The 18,393-nt window shown below is 36.4% G+C and overlaps 1 protein-coding gene across 10 annotated transcripts in view; it reads left to right on the top strand.

Annotated features, from left to right (window-relative positions):
* Nucleotides 1-18,393, top strand: part of LOC145690241 (ecotropic viral integration site 5 ortholog-like) — a 176,583-nt gene that overhangs the window by 75,379 nt on the left and 82,811 nt on the right. For 4 of the 10 annotated variants that reach the window (XM_081764939.1, XM_081764938.1, XM_081764940.1 and 1 more), the window contains exon 2: nucleotides 84-217. The exons of the other annotated variants lie outside the window; for them this stretch is intronic. In XM_081764939.1, the coding sequence (XP_081621065.1) occupies nucleotides 162-217 (56 nt within the window). In that variant the 5' untranslated portion in view covers nucleotides 84-161. The remainder of the gene's footprint in view (nucleotides 1-83; nucleotides 218-18,393) is intronic. 10 annotated transcript variants of the gene reach the window in all.

The raw sequence follows: 18,393 nt of genomic DNA, 5'->3' as shown, positions 1-18,393 counted from the left end.
GACCCTTGACATTTTATTCTTGTATTTAATACATTTTTGAACGTAATATGATGGTTATTTGTTAGTTATTCGTGTGAATTCAGGTAGTTCTCCCTGACCTGGAAATCCTGGCAGGTCACGTTAGTTGACCCCTAGACGGGTGAACTTGCGGGTGCCCTCAGATGGTGCTTCAGAAGTTGGTGCTGTATCGCTGGGAGAGAGGTCGTGTTAGAAAAAGGTAAGTTCTGGTATTAATGTGTGCAGTTCGTTCAACCCCCTCATATACCTTACAATACAAACACAGTAGCCAATAGTATTATTTTATTTATTGATCGTTGGGTGTGGCCATCTCTGTTTCTACTGACGTCACCTGGATGTTGTCTCTCTTTTTTTATGAATGATGTGCCAGACGAATAATGTATCATTGTGTTGTCACTTTTATGTTTCAGAGCCAGATACGTTGTTTTCTGAAACAGCGCAAAGCTGGAAAGCGGAAAGGAAACACGCAAATCTAACTTGAAAAGAATACTGTGCAAACAAATGGTCGTCAAAAGAATCCAGCTCATAACATTTTATTTTTTTTTTTAATCTTGAAACAGGCGTCAGCTTGCTTATTAAGGCTTAAATACAACCATTGTTTTTTTTTGAAATTTCAGTTTCTAAGTCAGTTTAAATCGTCAGTCTTATTTCTTGTTTGAGTCCGAATGCTTTCCAAGGAACGTTATTCAGGAGAAAATTGCCAATTACTTAAGTCGTTATCTTTGTCTCCTTGTACTGAAAAATAAAACCCAAGTGAGAACATCCATCAATTACGAAGAATGTTCTCCAAAAGTCTGGAATATTTCATTCAAGGGAAGCACGCCTGTTCATTATTCCGTTTGAAGCTATCCTCATTCTTCGCACGGGGATAATAGGCTTATGGAAAGTATTTAAACTCCTTCCCCCCTTAGGATACGCATTTCAGCGAAAAAGTGCCGTTATAAAAACTCGTAAGATAATTTATTTTGGCATATTTTTTTACCCTCTCCATCCACTTAGGATACGTCTTTTAATCAAATGACATAAAATAAAAAAGCAAGCTTGAGGTAAGTACTAACTATATTTCAAAATTCATTTTAAACTGTTCTGCCGTTTTCAAGTGATGCCATAACAAATAACGTCGCTTTCAATGTGACGAAAAAATATAGAAAATGTCCCCTTCTCCGTATTAAAAGGAATTTTCGAAAACGCTGGGACACGTGTTTGTTTATATGTAATGAGAAGTTTATATACCGAGTTTCATTTTCCTAACATGACGAGCTCTTGGAATTATTACCCCCAACTTATCCCATAGAATACACATTTTAATCGAATTGATATAATAGAAACCCAGCTCGAGTAGTCGATGACTTTTCCAAACTTCATTTCAAGCGGTTTGACGTTTTCCCGTAATTCGATCACCGACAAAATCATTTTCATTTTTACACATTATGTAGACATTAATGTCGAGTAATTGTTGAATCTAAAATTCTTTCAAAATGTAGTAGAATGTTTGAGATTCTATCTATCTCTGTTGGTTTTAGTCTGTTGTTAGAAACGTCGACTGAGTTTACTTTTGTCGTCCTACCTGTTGTAGTTACAAGATAACCAAGCAAGTTATTGCCGTTCGTGATTGTCAGAAAACTCGAGATAGACATACAGTACATGGTACTCAGCGTTCGGTCTCGAAGTAATCTCCGTCAGCATCCAGCATTGTTTGCTAACATTCCTGCAGCTACACAATGCCTTGCCGATAAATCTCGGGGATCTTAGACGCAAAGAAGTCCGTGACGCAGATCTGTCTTATCTCGAGGCATTTCCTACAGGGGCGGTTGTCCATGGAATGGAACAGCTGGTAGCGATGATGTTGCTAGGTATGGCGAGTATTTTGAATGGCACAGTATCTCACAGCTAATAGTATCCCTGGTCATCTTTGCTTGCAATTAACTAACGCTGCCTCGTTCTACTGCATTGTATGTTGCACCTGTTGTAACTGCTGCGAGTTAAATTCCACAGTGATGGGTGGTCTGGTACTAAAAGCTGTAATGCACCACTTGGTGACCAATACACCAGACACGGAGCATTGGTGTAGAAGTGGTCTTGAGGTGGGAGGCAGAAGGTCACGTAGTGAAAACGAATGTCTGGTACGCTTGGCAGTAATACTGAACCCACTTTCTGTCAATCGTGAGCATTCATCCAAATTGTGGTACTGAGACTTAGCAACGACAAAGACTGTCACTCGATGTTCTTTGTGGCTGTCGGTAATATGTGGGGCACCTACTTGCTCAACTTAAACACCTCTGTGTGGTGCAGGTGAAATATGACTGTTCCCTCGGAAACCTAGAAGCGTTCGGCAAATTCGCCACATGTTCCTTCAAGGCCTCGTCAGTCAACACATGTGGTCACCCACTACGGGGTTCATTGCAGAGATTCAGATCTTCTAACCTGAACTTCTGGAACCAGTGCCTAGCAGTGCGTTCATACACGGCATCCTTCCGAAGACGTATTCAACTTGACAGCAAACAATTGCAAGTGAGCTATTTCAATGCCTCCATTTCCCTTCAACAGTGAAAGATATTGCTGTTCGTGCTGTTCTCAATAGTCATACTAACTTCAATCGATTTTTCGCCGCGTAACTCACTTCTTCCTCTCTCTCAGCGCTTTGTCAAATAGGACGTCAAGAACAGTAAGAATATTGTTGATTAGCTTGTATTTGATTTTTGTGTTTTACCACTTCTCGTATGAGAAACTTACGAATTATCGAACTCATAAAACGTCATGTAAGAGTGAATTCTTAACTTGGAATAAATTCATTGTTATAAGTATTTTGCACAACAAAAAATATAAATACGAAATAAATTTTATTGCGTCGTAATTCTGTTGCTTTTTTTTTTTTTTTTTTTTTGCTATTCCTGAAAATCATTGAATTTCGTGAAAAGATAGATTAGCACCTCCTGTGTGAGATATGGTTAACAACTGAAGTATGAAACAGTTCTTCCTTGAAGTATTATAATAATTTTTGTTCTCTATTCAAAAATTAGTAATAGGGGGCATTATTTAAACCCAATCTACGTAAACCTGGCATGGATATATATATTTACAGTATGTGATCAAAAGTATCCGGACACCTGGCTGAAAATGACTTACAAGTTCGTGGCGCCCTCCATCAGTACTGCTGGAATTCAATGTGGTGTTGGCCCACCCTTAGCCTTGATGACAGCTTCCACCCTCCCAGGCATACTTTCAATCAGGTGCTGGAAGGTTTCTTGGGAAATGGCAGCCCATTCTTCACGGAGTGCTGAACTGAGGAGAGGTATCGATGTAGTCGGTGAGACCTGGCACGAAGTCGGCGTTCCAAAACATCCCAAAGGTGTTCTATAGGATTCAAGTCAGGACTCTGTGCAGGCCAGTCCATTACAGGAATGTTATGGTCGTGTAACCACTCCGCCATAGGCCGTGCAGTATGAACAGGTGCTCGATCGTGTTGCAAGATGCAATCGTCATCCCCGAATTGCTTTTCAACAGTTGGAAGCAAGAAGGTGCTTAAAACATCAATGTAGGCCTGCGCTGTGAGAGTGCCACGCAAAACAATAGGAGGTGCAAGCCCCCTCCAAGAAAAACACGACCACACCATAACATCACCACTTCCGAATTTTACTGTTGGCACTACACACGCTGACAAATGACGTTCACCGGGCATTCGCCACACCCACTCCCTGCCATCAGATCGCCACATTCTGTACTGGGATTCGTCACTCCACACAACGTTTTTCCACTGTTCAATCACCAGTGTTTACGCTCCTTACACCAAGCGAGGCGTCGTTTGGCATTTACCTGCGTGATATGTGGCCTATGAGCAGCTGCTCGACCATGAAATCCAAGTTTTCTCACCTCACGCCTAACTGTCATAGTACTTAAAGTGGATCCTGATGCAGTGTGGAGTTCCTATGTGATGATGTGGATAGATGTCTGCATATTACACGTTACGACCCTCTTCAACTGTCAGTCAACAGACGAGGTCGGCCTCTACGCTTTTTTGCTGTACGTGTCCCTTCACGTTTCCACTTCACTATCACATCAGACACAGTGGACCTAGGGATGTTTAAGAGTGTGCAAATCTCGCGTACAGACTTCTGCTGACACAAGTGACACCCAATCACGTGACCACGTTCGAAGTCCGTGAGTTCCGCGGAGCGCCCCATTCTGGTTTCTCACGATGTCCAATGGCTACTGAGGTCGTCGATAATGAGTACCTGGCAGTAGGTGGCAGCACAATGCACATATAAACATTTTTGGGGGTGTCCGGATACTTTTGATCACATAGCATATATATATATATATATATATATATATATATATATATATATATATATATATATATATATATATAATATGTTCCCTTGCTTAGTAAATGTATGTAAAAATATTTCCTTTACAGATTTTTGGTTCCCGAGTTATTGGTCAGCTAAGTTGGAGTTCGGATTTGATCAAATTTGCTGCCACAATGTAATACTTTTTATTTACCAAGGGGAGGGAAAAAGACCCTTGAAATATGACTGAATTTAACCTGCGATAAACTATATAAACAATCAGTAGTATATTAAAACGTTATGTATATAGTGGAGCCTTAAATTTAAAAATTTTCAGTTGAAATTTAGTATTAAAAAATTAAAACCTCCATTAATAAATATATGTAAAAAATCTTAATAAATTAAATTTAAAGAAACATGAAATTAGTTGTTTTAATATTAGTAATTTGAGAGATCGATTGATTTGCATTTACATCGTGTATGTGCAGCAAAGCTGTATAGAACGAGACCCGCAGTTTAAAGTGGGATCTGAACCATTGTAGTGATTAATGAGTATTATTATATTCCACTGGGAATCGAACCTAAGACCTTGTGCACAATTGGTGCGCGCGTTAGCCATCTGATCAGCTAGGAAGATTATAACGTAGGGGTGATCAAATTTAACTTTTTACTATTGTTATAAGTTCGAGAGAACAGCACATTTACAAACTACTTTTATTCAAATGTTATTTTTTTCATTGCATACATTTGAATTTCCTTGTAAAACAGACTTCTAAAAACACTTTAGAATTTCATATGTTCATATATGAAGAGTACAAAGTGATTGAGTACAAAGTGACTGTTCTCTCGGATAGGTCCATTTGTGTTTCTGGTAACGTCGATGCAATTGTTTGCTTCCTTAAAAGAATGTACAAAAAGCACGTAGCATTGACTAAAATATAGACTGCCATAACCCAACCTTACGTAATTTAAGGCTTTTAGGTTGTAGCAACTTCAGGCAGAAAGCTAATTTCAGGCAATGTTCAAATATTTGAGGAAGTATTTGCGAAGATCTCAAGCAAAATCAGCTTGTTATATAGTAGTCTTCAGTGGTCCTAGTAAGGTAGATTCTCGCAAAATTATTTTTAAACGCGTTGCTTCCGACTCATTAAACTAAACTTACATATAAAAATGCTTCTAAAGTATTCTGACACGAAGAAACGCAGAAAACTGAAATTTTGACTTCGATAAGAGAAGAAAAAGTGTTTTTACTTTTTATTTGTTAGTAATAATATTAAAGACTAGCACCGTCTTGTTTCCGTTTGGGGCTTAAAAGAAAGAGAGATTTTGCAAAAGCAATAGTTTAAGTCGATATTCTGAAGCTTGAAGGAAAAGGATTCGCCAAGCAAAGCAAAATAACATTTGTTAAGCAGGGAAGAAAACAAGCCAGGAAGAGAGAATTTCTCTTTCATATCACTTGCGACCCTCTTTAAAATACCCCTTTCCCCTTCTATGTATCAGGAGTAAAGAATATTGTTCACATGTCACTTTGAAGAGTTTCAATGAGACTGGTTATTTTGATAGTTATGGTGCACCCCCCTCAGAAAATCCTGGATCCGACCCTATATATAATATCCTCCTCAGACCTGAAGGCGAATTTTGGTGACTGGAACTACCGTAGCCTATAAAGTCATTGCTCAACATTGCTTAGCATTGATGCTAAGGAACCTCCCCCCAGGTCCGAATGGCATCTCACCTAACCTTGAACGAATCGTAGGCAACTCGAAAAATTTCAACAAAATATTTGTAGGTGGCAGCACGTTATCGAGAATGCAGAACATCCAAGTCGAGATAAGTTGTCAATTATAAATGTGCTTGTTAGAGAACTGGCAGGATCTTAAAAGCCTTAGTGGGTGGTAATCGGAACTGTCCGAACAATCATATCCTCTTACTAGTGACATTGTAACTTAACTTATGTTCAACGACGTTGCCACAGCTTTGGTCCCCATTACACTGTGATTAATGGCTTACACATTGGGTTCTTTCTTTCTATATAGAGAAGGAGGAAATAAACAAACACTGACCAATTTTCCTGCATATATAGATCATTCCGTCTCAATGGAAAAAGAAATATTCTGTTGAAAGCAGGTTGAAAGTGTCAAATAACAGCAACATCAAGCACTCGGAGTTTCCAGACTACTTTTTTCTTCGCCAAAACATTTGAGACATTCCATTCCATATTCATATGACTGAGAAGATCAGCTTTTGCTCACCCCCTATTTTTGCCGAGAGCTGCCGTCCAATTCGAATTTTGTTCCTCTCCAAAGAAAGAAGGAAGATTTTTCCACTCAAAGTGTCAAATAACAAAACAACACAAACCATTCGGAGTTTCCACGCTACTTTTTTTTTCTTTTTCGCCAAAACCTTTCTCAAGTGACAGAGGAATACGCACTCACCCCTCTGGTCGAAAATTGTCAGCTAGCTTGAAATTCTTGGCAACACCGGATTTCGGAGAAAATGTTTGTTTTACTACCATGTAGTGGGAGGAGAAGGTTAATAGGTCAATTTTCCATACCTCCCCCCAAGGTTTTTAAGACGTTTCTAAAAGAATAATTTCTTTTGAAAGACAAAGTGTTACTAACATTTATTAGATGGTTGCTAGAGGTAAGTGACATCCAGGTGAGATGCCATTCGGATCTGGGGAGGTTCCTTAGCATCAGTGTTGAGCAGTGAATTCGTAGTCAATGGTATCTCCAGCTACCAAAATTCGCCTTCAGGTCTAAGGAGGATATATATATATATATATATAATATTGTCTTGATTAGTGCATGTATAGCTTTCAACTGGACAATTTTAGTAAATGTTAACTTGATTTTACTCGAATAAATGCGTTATTGAAATCAAACAAAATCTGCATTCTAATTCTAATTGTATGTATTTTATAATTATATGTAGTTTATGTTCCAGAAGTGGTTACTGAGAAAATATTCATGTAAGACTGTGTGTGTTTGTCGTACCAAATGTAATTGAATATTTTCATTTCCTTTCTCCTATTTCATTATTACATATTATGTTAATATTTATTTTATAAAGTGAATATATCTAAATGTTTCAGTTCTATTTAATTTGAGAAGTGTTTCGTAACTACAAAGTGCACATAGAATCAAATATACAAATAATCAAACTAAGATGAAACTCCAAAATAGGTAATATGATAAATCGTGTAAAACGGACAATTTACATTGTCTTTGCAACAACATTAATCAGGAGCTCAGTAAAATATGAAAGTTAAAATTAGTTGATAAATAAACTAAACGTACCAAGCAGAAATCAATATTTGTATACATTTTTCAATTTCAAAAATATTAATTCCCATTCTTAATTACATTGGATGATCAGATATTGTAGAAAAATCCCTAATATTAAAAAAATAAAACCCAAAATTTAAGATAGACAAATCTAACACTTCTATCATATAACACTTATATAATACGAATAAAGAAAAATATTAGCATTATTTGGATATTTCTATTCTTCAGAAGCATTTTAAAGCAGTGTTTTATATTTTCGTGTATTTCGTTAGTATTTCGTGAGTTTACGTTGATTAATGTATCACTTAGACAAAACGTATGCCTTATATTAAACTTTCATTAGAAATACCCACAGTATTTGCAATCACACACAATATTGGCTTTATTAATTTGATGTTGCGCTATTTGGCAAGTTTGATTACGTTTTCAAAATGAGTCAGATAAAACACAAAATTAATATTTGGATAACATAACATCATACCGTTTTATAAATGAGAAATATGTAGTGATCAGGTATGATATTATTGTGATGTATTTCTAAATTATAAACATACTAGCAGAAATGCCCAGCTTCACACAGAAAGAATAGAGTTTATGTACAGTATTTAAAAATAAAGACCTGAGTAGAATAAACAATAACGAGCAACGCCTTTCGCATTCCCTGTCACAAAATAAATAAATTAAAAAAAAAAACAGTAGAATAAATAGCGACAAGCAAATCTTTCGACGTTGCCCCAATTCATTTCCAGGCGAGCTGACATACAACATTCATGACTATACGTGGGTTAAATGTCATCGGGACTGTCACAGTTACTGTAGCGACCCCGAAATCCATGGATTCGATACTAATCTCGGTCATTTTGTATATTTTATTTTTCAACTTGAGGGCTGAACTTCGACTTAAGTAGCCTCGAGAGTGCCATCCTCAGCGACCCCGAAAACTATGAATTCCATACTAATATTGGTCGTTTGTGACTTTTGTTACCGCTTTTCCATTCCCCTAAGGAATTTTATTCTCACAGTATTTTTTCCAGATTGTAAGTCATATTTGTATGTTAACTTGTTTTCAAAAATGTTTACATATCGAGTTTTATCTTCATAATATGATGAGCTCGTGAGACTATTTTTGACATAAATTTTAAACCACCTCTTTTCCTCTAAAACCGCCCTCCTACCTCCTTAGGATACGAACAGGGGTGTAGCCAGCAGGTTTGTGTAGGGGGGCCGTCGTTTTAAGGGGGGGGGCAGCTACAATGTACAAAGCCAAAAAAAAGTGTTGCTGCTAGTGTTTTTGAGGCCTGAAAGAAAGGAAAATTTTGGTTTTCTTCTGGAAAACTAAAAGCACTATTTTAGCTTATTATTATTATTATTTATCCATAAATTATATTCAAGATAGTTTTTATTATGCTTAATCAAGAAATACTGCCCGGGATCAAACGCTATACTTTTGTGCATAACTATAAAGGTAACCAAGAAATTTCTGTCCCTTTTCGTGGAAGTCTGTGTTCAATTGGACCTCACACCGTGAGTTGAATGCGAGTGAAGATAAGGCGAACGTCAGTTGTTGGTGTGGGTATATCCAACATACTACCTGGTTGTGGCAATTCAGACACACCGTGAACTTGCATAAAGACAGAGGGAACATGGGACATCCACAGAGCGTCATAAGAGCATGTATGCTGAACGAGTTCAAATGGAGGTCAAACGCCGCTGTAGCGGGACAGAAGATATTCCAGGCCTTTGGTGAGGGTGTCGTGACGACGCGGACATTGCAGCAATGGTTTAACAAGTTTAAGGACGATGACGAAACACCCGAAAAAATCACGTGCCGGAAGACCAACACATGTGCAAAGAGGAAGTGGGACTACAATTCAGTGTGTGGAGAAACCATTCGGTAGCACATCCATCAACTTGTGAAGCACTACAGGTTGGGTCAATGGGTCTCACATATTTTGACTCCGGGCCAGAAGGAAACGCGGCAGTCGCCTGTGTTTATTTACTGTTTCGGAGCCATTTCTGAACAGGGCGTTGACATGTGATAAAAAGTGTGTCCTATACGAAGCTCCACAGCGCCGTCACCATTGGTTAGCATCCCATGAACCGATTTCAAAACAGCCGAACCAGCACTGTACCAGAATAAGGTTCTTCTGTGTGTTTGGTGCATCGTGCATCGGGAACTGCTACCAGCTGGTCAGAGTATCAATGCAACTGTGTAATGTCAGCAGTTGAGCTGTGCTCAACAAAAACTCAAAACTCTGGAGCCATCGCTTCTGAATTGCAAATGGGTCCTCGTTTACGGGACAACGCTAAGTCCCACGTAGTTAAGATGACTCAGGACACCATTTTCCGCCTTGGATGGGAAACAATATTACAACCACTATATTCCCCGGGTATTGCACCGTCCGATTATCACCTGTTCCATTCTTTGGACAATCACCTTAGAGGCGCCAGTTCAAATCCCTAGTAAAAGTGCAAAATGCACCTGATACCTTCTTCGTTTCACGGCCCACCATGTTCTACTGCGATGGAATCCATGGCCTTTCAGAATGCTGGGAGAAGGTCGTCGATGCTGATGGGGATTATTTTCGATCTTCCAGGTTAAGTGACATATCAATGTTCGAAGGTGGTGGGTGAAAAAGCAACAAAACTTTTCTTGGTTACCTTTAAATTTAAGACATTGTATACAGAACCTATCTACACAAGATTGATTTTCTTTGAAATTTCACTTAATTTCTTTACGGTTTCCTGACAAAAATATTTATTATTCGTGACAAAAAAAAAAAAAAAAAAAAAAAAAAAAAATTACACTAAGTAGAAATAGAAGAGAGAGCGAATGAAATCCAAATTGAATAAAAGCATTGTTTCTCACAAAATTTTCCATCCTCTTATGTCTTTTAAAACACTTGTTAAAGCATATAAAAATATACTTGTTAAAGCATATAAATCGCAGTAAATTGTGTAATCTGCTGTCACAAAAAAAAGTATCTTATTTTTCGATCAGTATAAGGAAGAGATAATATACTATTTTTCGATCGGTATGGAAAAAAACAATATTTCTCCTTACTATTTTACCATAAATTATTATTAATTGTCAATAAAATTTGTTACTTTTAAATGAATGAAGCGAGATAATTTTATTATGATGTTTTAAAAGCTGGTCATTTGGGGGGGCAGGAAACCATTTGGGGGGCCTGGCCCCGATGGCCCCCCCCTGGGCTACACCCCTGAATACGAATCAAAAAAAAAATAAAGAGCATACGGTCTCTTCTAGACTTAGTCTCTTCGATACAGTTACTTAGAACTGTCAAGCCAACGATGTGGATTTATATACTGGACAAACATCCATTTTATACATAAAATTTCAGAAAATCTACTCGTTGTATTTTAAGTGCTTCCAGTGTTTTAGGGCAATGAACTTTTTGAATTTAATTTTGACTTCCATTTTACAGTTATATATACATTTTTTTCTCAAGACGTTAATCTCTTCCAAAGGGGGCTAAATGTTTAATGAGCACTACTTTTAATTTTGGAAATCGGCCAAGTAGTAGGATTGTCGCTATCAACTCCGGTGGAAGCAAATCGATAGCAGAGGTATTTAACGTTGAAAGAAATGCATTGTAATTGTTATTGTAACAGAAGGTTGATTCCATTCAAGTTACAATTTGAGTATACCTTCGAACTGCGGGATTTGTAGCTTTATATTCATCGAAGGATTCGCATATTTTGCATGAAGACAGACTGACTGAACTGGAACAAATTTTTATTGATATTTGGTTGGTTTATTTAATTTATTTGACCGTTTTGGGTTTAACAACATTGAATTAGTGGTGACAGTGTTATTCGGTTCTTATTTCGTGTATTATTGTGAAACGTTGAATGTCTACCTCGTCCACAGAAACAAATTTTTCATATTCTATAATATTTGGACCTTCGCGCATTTGAACCTTTGTAGCTTTGCATGCGTTGAAGGATTAGATCGGCGATATATGCCGTGTTACTTACATTTTTTATTATAGAGACAGAGAGACATCATACGAATATGTTTTACGAAACTTCAGTCTATCAATTAACGAAAAATAGTTGTTACCGTTTTGAAAGACATAAATAATAAACTTCTATGAAGCATTCATTATACTCCGTAATGGAGATCTGCATCATTAATTAGTTTCGATGCTTTAACTGTTTTCCGTACCGCTATTTGTCTTAGAACGGCACACCAATGTCCCAAGAGCCACATAATAATAAACTACAATTCTGTGTTACAACTAAACCATTTAAAAATGACTGGATTAGATTATAATGTAAGCCATTAAAATTTAAATAATTATTTAGAGCGAGGATGTCCAATTTATAACACACTACGGGCCAAGACAAAGAAACAAGCTTAATATGAGGGCAGTTTTAATTTCCCTTTCATACCTCCCTAGCTGAAGCGATGGTCGAACATTTACTGAATCTGGGTAAGTGGGAATACACTTACTTTTGTTTCATCCTGCGTATTCTGATTCTTGTTTCGTGTGTCTAGGCCAATTAAAACCTGAGCTAAGGACATCTGAAAGTAAGTACATAAAAATTGCACTTTAAAAAAATGGTCTGGTACTAACGTCATTACTCTGCAAGAGTGGTCTCGGTAACCAAAAGGTTAAAGAAAATATGTTCACAGCTAAAAGTCAAGTTTCTATTTTGGCATAAATACCTGTTATGATGGCCAGCTACACTCTTTAAAAAGCAGTAATAATATATTTTTCATTTTCATTCGCGGGACGCCGTGTGGCCATCACTGGTTTAGAGGATCTAATATATCCGCTTATATGCGACTTAAAAAAAAAAAAAAAAAAAAAAAGTCTCCCAGACTTTAAGAAATGATTGACGCTCCTAGAGTTTCGTTTTAATTGTGTAGTATTCTATATCCATGAACTTCCATATACAAATCTTGAGTTTATTTCCTACTTCATTTAATAGGCATTTTTTTTTTAAATATGATTCTTTTACAAGTTTATTCCGTGGAAAACGTCGAAATATAAACCTACTTCGGTTTATTTCAAATCGTTATTCCAAAAATGTCCTAACTTTCTTTTACGAGTTAAAATAAATTTTTGTCGGTTCTTAGTTCCATAGAATTCTCTTGTTTAACCATTTATATCGAAAACAGGAAGAAAATTTGCTCAGGAATTTCTGTAGATATTAATTTGACGACGATACACACACACACACATGCTTGGTACCAAAGAATTTTCTTGTTTAACCATTTATATCGAAAACACGAAGAGAATTTGCTCAGGAACTTCTGTAGATATTAGTTTGACGACGAGACCCACAGACAAGAAAGCGTTCGCAACTTCTTTTTTTCCAATTTTGTTTCTCTTTACAATGGGAAGTCACGCGAGCGGTAGAATATCGTGTACATTTCCGTGTCGGGTCACGGCAGTGCTAAAACATTGTTGATTGTTCCGTGATTTTCTTTAGTTTCTCGTGGATCTGGTCTGAAAGAAGATTTCTAGCGTGTTTAAGATGCTTTAAGGCGAAAAACTACATGCCATTGGAGAATTCGAATTATTCGGGAGAAATTTTTAAAAGTAGAACCATATTACATTTTCTTACAACAAACAGCATCATACTAAATTAGCTTTGAAGTATTTTGTGATTCAAGTCTTTTATTATGAACGTCGTATGAAGTAGTTAATTACTTTCGCCTTTTAGAAAACAAACGCTTATTGAATGTTGTTTCTTTTAGTTGTAACACAGAATTGTAGTTTGTTATTTGGAGTAGATGCTTAGTTAAAAAAAAAAAAAAAAAAATCCGATGCGCGTTCAGCATTGGCATTAGGAACCTTTCTGTTTGACACTCAGACACCGAAATCACCCACGAGAACAAGCTTATCTAAGGACGGTCAAGTTCATTATTCGACTACTTAATGATCCAGTAAAGCATTTACTGGTAATACGTCTCGAATTAAATTTTTCATCTCACGGATTCGTTGAATGCAGACTACGAGGCAACAGTTAAGACTGTCTCGTATCGGAAAATGTTTCTCTTGGAAGAACTATATGTCGTCTCGTAGCCACATCTAGTGTATTTATTCTTGAATTTTGCATTCCAGGATTGTGCTAAAGAAGGGAAATGATTGTGAACAGTGGCGAAGCGTAATCCCACAAGTAGGATAGGTCCGATAAGTTAATAACACAGATAACGTTTAATGTATAATAAAATGTTTAAAATTATAGTCAGAATTCTATTTTCCTTATTGAGTTAAACAAAAGAAACTACTAAATCTGTTTATTTTAAAGAACTTTCTTAGCTGTATTTCTAACACTGCTTAGAGTTAAATTTATGTACACGTATACATAGGAGTTTTTTTGTTGTTGTTTAATTTAACAAGAAAGAATGAATATTTATATAAGCAAAAGTAGACGGAAAATAGTCTATTATTATTATTATTATTAAAGTGCAGTTCGTAGGCCAATTTTCTTCTGTCTGCGATTTGCAGGGGGGGGGGGATGAGAGGACTTTCCTCATCACTTGCTGTTTTCTTCCCTGCATATTTGAAAATGGAGGGTGAGAAAAAGTAAGTATATTCTTACAGTTTACTGTCAAATTTCTTGAATAAGCGTTTGTTAGTTGCACTTGCAGAAATGTTAATGCTCACAGTCAGAAGGAATTAATTTGAATCAACGCAAGATATTTAATATTGTATTCTATGCAATAACATATTAAAGGGGGTGGCTTCCGGGCTTAAGCACTGACCAAAATTTTATCGCAACTTTGTATTGTTTTATATATGTTATATTGCAGAATTTTCACATTTCTAGGAATAAAGTTAGCACAGCTCCTCCCGAAACAAGCAAATTCCCCCGAAACAAAATCGTAAGTACCCCACTGATTCTATGATATGGAAAACTCAACTAAAATTTCACAGAAATATTATTATTTTATCCTGTACGATAGCGTTTGGTAAATTTATATACTGTATATGTTTAATGTATTATACTTATATTCTACTAGCTATTATGGTCCAGGCCCAATGTAGAAAAAAAAAACAGCTACTGTGTATAATTCCTGAGAGTATATACCTAAATTAAACAAATTATCACTAATAGAAACACACAATTGTACACAGAAACTTCTTACTCTGTGTTAAGGAAATTATTTTATAACATATTAGCATCGAAAGATACCCTCAGCTCTAAAACTGAACTCTCAGAGGCGAGCCTTTGCACCTTCCCAACAATGCGTGCAATCGCGAGCGATAATAGCTTCGCTTTCTGAGCAGCATAGCCCGAAAGCCTGTCTAGCGAGCTGGTGAGGCTCAGACGAATGGGTCTCCAAGTGTTTCCAACCTACTATTTACCAAAAAAAAAAAAAAAAAAAAGGATTATTGAAGTATAGACTTTCTTTTATAAGAAACCAAAGATAAAGAAAATATACGGTAGAAAATAGGGTAGGCCCGGCCTCAGAGCCTCATAGTACGCTTCGCCACTGATTGTAAAACATAAATGTTGTAGGCGGGATTTGAACTGACACCTCTTGTTGTCGTTTCCCTAGTGCTTTAGAGAGTAATAATCAAGAAGAGATGTCTTTTTGATAGTAGACTCAGACTGGAGCTGGTCTTATCGTAATATGAGATTTAGGTAAGTGTTTGTATCAAATGATTATCCGCTGATATCGATTATTTCACTTTTCTCCTCATAAGTTGGTTGATTGACGTGGAATTTACCGTCCCTTTCCAGCAACGTAGCTAGATGAAACATGAACGTAGAACTTAATGTGGAATCCAAGTCATAAAGTCTCACTGGAAACCAGACCTGGGTTTTTCGTGTCAAAGGCGGAAGCACTGAACACTAATTACTTCACGAGGGAATCTCTTCATGCGTAAATAAGAACTTACTGGCTCTTCTAGAAGAAAGTAACATTAGGCCTTCCGGGTGACTTTAATAGAGTACGAAAATGCACTAATTCTGTGGTTCTAAATATTTACTGTTTTTAACCCTTATTTCTCCATTAATTTTTGGACACGTAACGTTAATCATACTTTCCAATATTATTTCAATTATAAATAAAACATTTAAGTTAATTTAGAGCGAATTTATTTTATCATTTTATATCAGATTGCATTTAAGTATTTTCCGTATATGTAAGGCGTGTACATTGCTAGTACTGTATATAAAGAAATAACTGCACACAACACCTACTGTGGAAAATACAGCCTTGAACTCCTACAGAATGTTCAGTGGCCTTCATCCGCCTTTCCGCATATAGTATATAATCTGATTATGATTTCATGCCGTAATTTTAAGAGTCAAAACTCTTCCGACAAACGGTTTCCAGCTCAGGAAATATCATTTGACATCATGCATATAGATGAAATGCACCAATAATTTGGTTATACCTGAAGAGTTGTACAGATATTAACATACGATTATAAATTGTTTCCTTAAATTATTTATTTTGCAAATAGCTTCAGCTACATGCGATCACGCCTACCTTATGATTCTTTGTTTTAGTTGTTAAAAGTTATAAATGCTTGTGACAGAAGCTAATATCCTGTGGAGGGTTAGATCCTCAAGGATAACAAGATTATACGACGTTAAAGTTCCGGAACGTAAAACTGATACTGTGTGTGTTTCTTAGGAACAATAATTATTATTAATGTTTCACCGGTCCTGATCTGACAACCAGCTTAATAGTAAACATTTTAATAACAAACGTGTTTGGCTTACGAGTAGTAATGCACAGTTCTGTACCGCATTTTCGCATGCTTCACTATTGGTTACGCATGCGCTTTTGGAGGCTAAATGAGGTGTATACTTACAGCTTAAGGTGAAATCCGAATCACCATAAAACGTTCAAATTTCGATGCTCTCTCACCGGGAATTGAATCCGGGACCCCTTGCCCTAAATGGACGCGCGATATCAACTAGGCCAGCGGAAAGAGCTTTTCGTTCAGGGTAAAACAGTTCTTGTCAGAAATTGAAGGGATTCATTTATGATCAGTATCCATGTTCTTGGTGGTGACATATCCCAAAAAATGAAACCCGGCTTTACCACTCATGTGTGGTGGGAGCCCAAATGCCTATTGGTTTTTAGGTCATGCATAACGTCATATGCACATGCAGTGCGACTGACAAACTACTAATATTTTTATTATACAGTAAAACCTGCCTTTAGCGGAATTGAACGGGACTCGCAAAAATTTCCGTTAAAGATAAGCTCCCAGTTAACAAAGGAGAAAAAAGGAACATGCATACAATGGACATACTGAGATAAAATAAGATGCTGTACGTACCTTAGTTAATTTACAACATTTATTTCTTATTTTTTCCAGTAGGCGACAGGTGTTTTCTTGTACACATTACTGTTTGGCTCTTCAACTTTTCCACAAACACTTTAGGCTGAGAAATAACACTAAGCATATATGACATTTTGACGTCAAACCAAGTGTTGAGTTCTTTAAACTTTTGACATCATAAGTCTTTAACCTACTCAATGCTATATTCTTCCTCCTCCACCTCCTCTTCTCCTTTCAGTCTTTCCGTATCATTCTCAATTAAAACGTTTGTATCCGTTGTATTTGTTACGATTTGTATATCACTCTCTGTCTCGCTGACATAATGTATTGTGTGTGTATATATGACCTTTCATAGGATGTCTAAGAGCTTTGTAGTCGCTGCATTTCCGGAACTTGAAATTTTTGTGATTTTCTTTTAAAAGGCTTATTTTGATTTTGATTGTAACACAGTTTTCATTTAATGAAGGGAATATAACACGTTTTTTTCGCCCCGAAATTCGTAGAACCGTGAAACATTTCCGTTTAATAAAGTATCTGTTGAAGGTAGGTTTTAGTATATAATAAGCCTTGAACAAAAGAATCACTATGCTGCAGCACTGACTACACAATACAGACACAACCTTTATCATTAGATGCATGTTATTATATTTTTAGTGTTCTGATTTTCCGTTTTTTGTCGTTTCTGTGAGATTTCTTAATTCAAAATAAGTTATAATGAAACCTACAAAATTTGTCGTCGTCAGTGGTTAATATGTATATGCTTGGGGGAGGAAGAGTGCATCGGATAAAAAAAAAAAAAAAAAAAATAGATGTTATCTTTTGCTATGGAAAGTTCGTTTCAGTATGTAGTTTCTAGTTTTTATATATATGAACCGACATTTATTTCGGATGTGCACAACTGAGAAATGGAGTTCAGTTTCCATATATGATTAAACTTTAATGTTTTAGATATCGATGTTTCGAAGTGAACAGCTAAAAAGTTATTTAAATAGTTTTTTTTTCGAGTATTTGAACAATACACTTAGCAGGTATTCGAGTTTTAACAGCATTGATTTTAAAGTGTAATTTCCGAAATATTTGAACCACCACCAACAAAAATGATGTACGCAATTTTATATGTTCTTTTGCCAACAACTTAAAAAATTGTCTAACTGGAATATATTTTTGGGAATGGTGCTACTAATTATGTTGCCTCTACGACAAATAAAATTGAATTACAAGGGTAATGCTCCTCTGCTATAAAAAGAAAATGTATGTGAAGAATAATTTGAGAACTTTTTGTGTCAAAATAAATACATATATTGGGTACCTGTTAAGTATATTCTCATTGTTTGTTGTTTTTGATACATTTCTGCCAACATTCATCCAATCTTGGAAATATTTCGGAGGTTGTTTTTAGATTGTTGCATTTACACAGATTTTAATATCTTCCACGTCCTTTAAATTCTATCCTCGAAGATTGTTTCTGAGAAGGACAAACGAAAGTTAAATGGAGAAGGACAAACGAAA

Source organism: Thermobia domestica, chromosome 7 (genome assembly GCF_964235325.1).
Source record: "Thermobia domestica chromosome 7, izTheDome1.hap1.1, whole genome shotgun sequence".
Classification (NCBI taxonomy): domain Eukaryota; kingdom Metazoa; phylum Arthropoda; class Insecta; order Zygentoma; family Lepismatidae; genus Thermobia; species Thermobia domestica.
This window is presented reverse-complemented; position numbering and strand designations above follow the sequence as displayed.